Source organism: Camelina sativa, chromosome 16 (assembly GCF_000633955.1).
Source record: "Camelina sativa cultivar DH55 chromosome 16, Cs, whole genome shotgun sequence".
Taxonomy (NCBI): domain Eukaryota; kingdom Viridiplantae; phylum Streptophyta; class Magnoliopsida; order Brassicales; family Brassicaceae; genus Camelina; species Camelina sativa.
This window is the reverse complement of record NC_025700.1, coordinates 20,014,267-20,019,875: the sequence shown is the minus strand read 5'-3', so window position 1 is coordinate 20,019,875 and position 5,609 is coordinate 20,014,267. Positions and strand designations below refer to the sequence as shown.

The window sequence follows — 5,609 nt, the reverse complement described above, 5'->3', positions numbered from 1 at the left end:
GCTTTTCTCACAGAAGCACTTAAAACAAGATCAGTGAGAGGAATCGGTTTCCATCCACTCTCTGCTCCGAGTATCTGCAAACCACAAACCACAGAACAATCGATTAAGACTGATCATCTAATCCATTAGAAAGAGTTAAGAGCAATTGTACAAATGGAGAAAACAAATTACATATTGTAGTGTTGAGAGCAACGCTCGCAAGTTGTTTTCCTTTCCACTCGACCACCGTTTGACATCAGCATCAAGAGCTTCCGCAAGTTTCTGCAATTTCAACCCGAGAAAAAGAAGGCTTAGTACAACCAATTCAAAGATGACATTTAAAAAAAAAAAAAATCTGATCATATATTNTATAACTGGTTATTACATCTCTAGATCTGTCTTCATCCCATACCATAGCTTTATCCTGTACATATTCTAACTTAGGTTTTCGGGCTGGTTGGTTCTGATTTGCAGAGTGACTTCTGATAATAGGGTAAAGGAAGATCCAAAGATTCACACCATCTTACTTATCGTTCGTCTGCACCAAATTTGTTCCATGCTTCCTGGAGTATCAGAAAGAAGCTGGTTAGAGACTGATTTGCAGATGGAGGTAACTCAATCAAGTGGAATTGATTTTATATTTACAGGTTAGAGAGAGAGAGAGAAACCTTGAGAAGGTCAAAAACTTTCTCGCAAATGTACATCTGCTGTGTAGATGCGCCACGTTGTTGAAGCTTGTCAGGATGAACGTAAAGAGTTGCCTTTCGGTAGGCTTTTCTCACAGAAGCACTTAAAACAAGATCAGTGAGAGGAATCGGTTTCCATCCACTCTCTGCTCCGAGTATCTGCAAACCACAAACCACAGAACAATCGATTAAGACTGATCATCTAATCCATTAGAAAGAGTTAAGAGCAATTGTACAAATGGAGAAAACAAATTACATATTGTAGTGTTGAGAGCAACGCTCGCAAGTTGTTTTCCTTTCCACTCGACCACCGTTTGACATCAGCATCAAGAGCTTCCGCAAGTTTCTGCAATTTCAACCCGAGAAAAAGAAGGCTTAGTACAACCAATTCAAAGATGACATTTAAAAAAAAAAAAAATCTGATCATATATTTGATTACATTTCTCTCTGCCTGCTCTTTCTGAACTTTAAGATCACGAAGTTTCTTCTCTGCAAGAGCCTCTGCCTGGAATGATGACATCACAGAAACATGTTCTAAGCAGAGAAAAGAAGAAAAGAGGAATATAAGAGACAGATGAAAGACTGGTGTACATACCGCGCGATCAGATGTTCTCTGGTGTCTCTCAGATCTAGCTTTACTTCTCTGGATTGGCTCACCTTTGTCTTCATTACGCAAATCAAATAAACAAGTCAGTATATTGGTCAAACATCTTGGAAACCACTATATATATATATATATACACAGAGACATACCAGTCTGGTTTGAGAAATTAGAAGGACCTGAAGTTTTGTTCTCTGTACCCTGCTAAAGAATTTCACAAATCAAAATATTACATGAGAGCTATGAATGATAAGTTGAAAGAAGAATAAGAAAATAGGAGTCAAAACTCACAGAAGATGAGGAGCCTCGTCTTTCACCAGAAGAGCCTAATGACTTGCTGCCGCCATAACATTTTGTTTGAGAAGAAGCAGCCTTTCCAGACAATGCTTTTTCCAGTGCACGTTCTCTGGCCTCAGAGAGTGCTCTTTCTACAGCAGCACGCTCAGATCTGAGTTTAGCTTGCATTGTAGCCTTCTCAGCTGATGACAACTTATCATTTGCCTCAACAGAAGCCTTCTCTGATCTCCTTGGAACCTCAGAAGTCCCTTTCCGGTGGGCTCCTGTCTTTGCTTTCTCTATTGCAGCTTTTCCTGCTCTTTCCTTAGCATCAGCAAACGCCCTTTCGCGGGCTTCACGAATAGCTCTTTCTACCATAATTCTCTCTTTCTCTCTTTCTCTTTCCTTCTCTCTTTCCTTCTCTCTTTCCTTCTCTTTCTCTCTTGTTTCATCTTTCTTTTTCAGATGTTCCTCAACCAGCTCTTCTTCGTTCTGTGAAGCATCAGAAGCAGCATCTCCCCCTTTTTCCATAGATGATCGACAACTCTCCTCTCCCTCATTTTCTTTTATGTTTCTATCTGTTGATGTGAAAGTATTTTTGTCTCCGTTGGGCAAACAACAGGAAGACTCAGCTGCCTCCACAATATTGCTTCTATCTATTTCATTCTCTTGATACTCAAACCGGTGCTCTTGTTCAGTCTTATCTTCATCATTCTGTAGACCAAAACTTGTTTTCATGTCATCATTTTCTTTTTTGCTTTCCTCCATTTCGTCAGGCTTACTTTCTGCCTGACTTACTACTCCATCCTGCATTGATCTGTCATCATCCTCTACAACACTCCAACCACTTCGTATTGAATCAGAATCTATGTCTTCAACGTGTTCTTCTGTGCTGCTGACAGCACTGGCTTTTTCAGGGAATTGATCACTGAGATCTTGCTCAACGCCAACCTCCTCAATGTATGAATCCCCTTGTCTCATTTCAAAAGATGACCTGCTGGTGTCAGTATCTACACTACCATCGATCTTAGTTTCTTCTGCTAGCTCATGCGTTTGCTCAAATTTCTCCCCGGATTTATTTGAGTCTGTTTTACTACAATCATCATATTCATGCATTTCAGCACGAGAATCTGCATGCTCCTTTATCTCATTAAGTTCAGCAAGTCGTTGAGCCCATCCAGCTTCTTCAGATAATTCATGTGCACCTTCCCCTTCTTGGTCGCTAGCCATTCTATTGGCCTCTAGCTCTTCTCCTATCAGTTCACGGACCAAAGACGTTTTACCTTGCACTTCTACCTTACCATATGTTTCTTGTGCCGACTCTTCATTTTCTCTGGTATGTGCATAAGCTTCATTTTCCCTGGTATAGGCATAGGCTTCATAATCCTTTCTTACTGTCTCCACCTCATCCTGTTCATATCTATCTGTGCCAGTCATCTGGCAGTACGAAGTCTCTACAGTTTCGTTTCCGTTCTCATCTCCAGTTTTGTGATGGATATCAAGATGGTCGTTTTCTGATTCCACTAAGCTGTAAGTTTCATCTTCTCCCTTAATATCTGCTGGCTGAAACATCTGCCTAAACATTTGTTTAAGAACGGTCCAATTTTCTTGTAATCCTGAATCATTAGCTTGTCCAGATGTACTTTCTGTTTCCTCGCTAGCATCATGAATCCATACACCCTCCTCACGGAAGGATATTTCTGTGGTTTCATTCTCCAGACCTCCTAGCCACAAGGGCCTGTTGTTTTCCTTCGGGGCCTTGATCATATTGTAGACGTCTTCAGAGGTCTTCCAAACTCCTCTTCGCCTGGGAACCTTGTGCATTGTCTCTTGCGCCTCATCTGTGTTTCCTGGCTCAGAAATATGTTCTCTGTTAAAAGACACCATAGCTCCAACACTATCATCGGACTGCGTTTTACTGAAAATATGATCAGGTGTTGGGATCTCTTCCACTTCCCTCACATATGTTTTGGTATGATCAGTACCAACAAAATTCTCATGTGGCTCAAAGATTCTCTCCTTCTCACCTTCCTGATCTAGAACATTGTAAGTTGGGTCAGGATTTTCATGCAAATCTTCTTCGCCCCACTTAGATCCACCTTCAGTCTCACAAGCACTTTTAACTTGCCATTCAATTTCTACCTCCATATTCTGAGAAGTCCCTTCTGTGAAAGCACAGATTCTAGATTCAGACTTCTCTTCAATATTAGTTTCGGTCTTACTCTCAGGTTGTTGTGGGGTCTCTTCCACTTCCCTTGCATATGTTTCCACTTCCCTTGCTAGCATCTCTGGTGAGTCACCTTCCTCACCCTGAACCATTTGAGCGAGGCTAGAACTTTCCTCCTCAGTAACCTGTTTCTCATCCTTTTTTGAAACCTTGCTCCCCGTGAAGGTGAAGGCCTCTACAACACACTTTATTTTACTGCCAAGCTGTCCAAATGTATAGAAGGAATTCTCAGTTAATGGCTGCACCTCTTGTTTCGTATCAGTTTCAGATTTGGCTGGTGCAAGGTTATCTGGCTCCTGCTGCTTACTGTTCATAACTGATTTGAATATCTCTCCAGGTGATACCCAGTGTTTGCGACCTCTTTTTGCTTGTTCCTCTTCTAGCTTAACCACATCGTGTTCTTCTAACTCTTCCAGCTTATGGTCTGAAGTTGATTTTAAAAGTCCTTCCGGAACCTCCCACAGCTTCCGTGCTCTTTTAGCATGCTGATCCCCCTCATTTGAAGCCGATTGTTCAGATGAGTTCCCCGTTTCACCGAGAAGCTGAGAATTGTTGTCTCTGCTTTCTTCTGTAATTTCTTCAACTTCTTTGTCCCCTTTAATCTCGATTTTAGGGTCATCACAAGATTTCGGTTTTGCACAACTGCGAAAGCCTGAATTTTTCCTTCCCATCATTTGTTTTGCAATATTCATTCTTACTTGTGCCTCTTCTATAGCCTTCTTCAATGCTGCAGAAGACTCAGCGGCAGGCGAATTTGCATCTGTTTCAGCATCGAAGTATGGAGGTGAACTTGTAGGATCATCATCTTCAGTTTGTAACCTTTCCGAAAACCCAGAGTAGGAGCCCAAAAATCTTTCAGAAGACCCATTTTCACCATTCAACGTATGCTGCAAGCTTGAAACTGGTTTCACATCCGGATGTTCAGCATTAGAATCGGTCTTGCACGTGAAGTCATCACGCGTACTACATCCATTTCGAGCAAAGATGTTCTCGAAATCAACCTCAGTTTTAGAATCCTCCCGCTTACTAGAAGAAACCTTGACTTCCTCACGACCCTCATTACATGGCTTCTTCGTCTCAACTAGTGGATTAATTATAGGTGGTTTACTTTCAATCTTTTGCAACGGGCTCGTACTCTCAACCTGCAGTTTAGTAAGCACCTGAGCCTCCTGAGTAACGTTAGTAGTAGTCCTATCCCCATTGCGTGAGACGGCCTGGTGATTTGATATATCAGAGTGCTTCATCCTAACCATTTCAGGTGAATCTTTCCCCTCGTTGCAAACAGGAACAACAACATCACAAGAGTTTCCACTTTTCCTACGATTCCTACACATTGGAAAACAAAAAAGCTCTCACCAACAGAGATCTAACATCAAAGTGTTTCCACTAGTCAAAGATGTCTCCAGCAAAAAAACCTCATATACACAAATCACACAATCATATTAGCCTTTTAAAAAAAATTGAAGAACCCTAAATATATATTGAAACATTTACCTTCTCTTATTGACAGTAACGGCGGTTTTGTTATCGGAGTTGATGATCACTTCCTTGGGAGTAAGAGCGAAATCGCAACCACCAAAGACGGAAGAGTAATCGAGCTTAGAGCTGCGAACATCGACCTTAACTTTACCAAGGTTGAGCTCCGGTACATCCAAAAACGGAATCGAAGACGGAGAAGGACCCGAGCCTCTGAAAATCTCGCCGTAGTCAACAAGAGGAGATTTCAAATTAGACGGAGAAGCAAAAACGCCGTCGTACGCAGCATTTGCACTAAAGCTAAGGCTGCTATGGCTACGATTACTAATCTTCCTAGAGAAAGTAGTAGCAGGCGATTTCTCAT

At 41.6% G+C, this 5,609-nt stretch overlaps 1 protein-coding gene across 1 annotated transcript in view; it reads right to left on the bottom strand.

The window, feature by feature from the left end:
• Positions 343-5,609, bottom strand: part of LOC104753851 (auxilin-like protein 1) — a 5,988-nt gene continuing 721 nt past the window's right edge. The window contains exons 2-9 of the mRNA XM_010476044.2: positions 5,264-5,604; positions 1,558-5,095; positions 1,419-1,467; positions 1,261-1,328; positions 1,105-1,170; positions 922-1,011; positions 648-824; positions 343-542 (exon numbers count right to left, since the gene is read on the bottom strand). Coding sequence (XP_010474346.1) covers positions 507-542; positions 648-824; positions 922-1,011; positions 1,105-1,170; positions 1,261-1,328; positions 1,419-1,467; positions 1,558-5,095; positions 5,264-5,604 — 4,365 coding nt within the window. The 3' untranslated portion in view covers positions 343-506. The remainder of the gene's footprint in view (positions 543-647; positions 825-921; positions 1,012-1,104; positions 1,171-1,260; positions 1,329-1,418; positions 1,468-1,557; positions 5,096-5,263; positions 5,605-5,609) is intronic.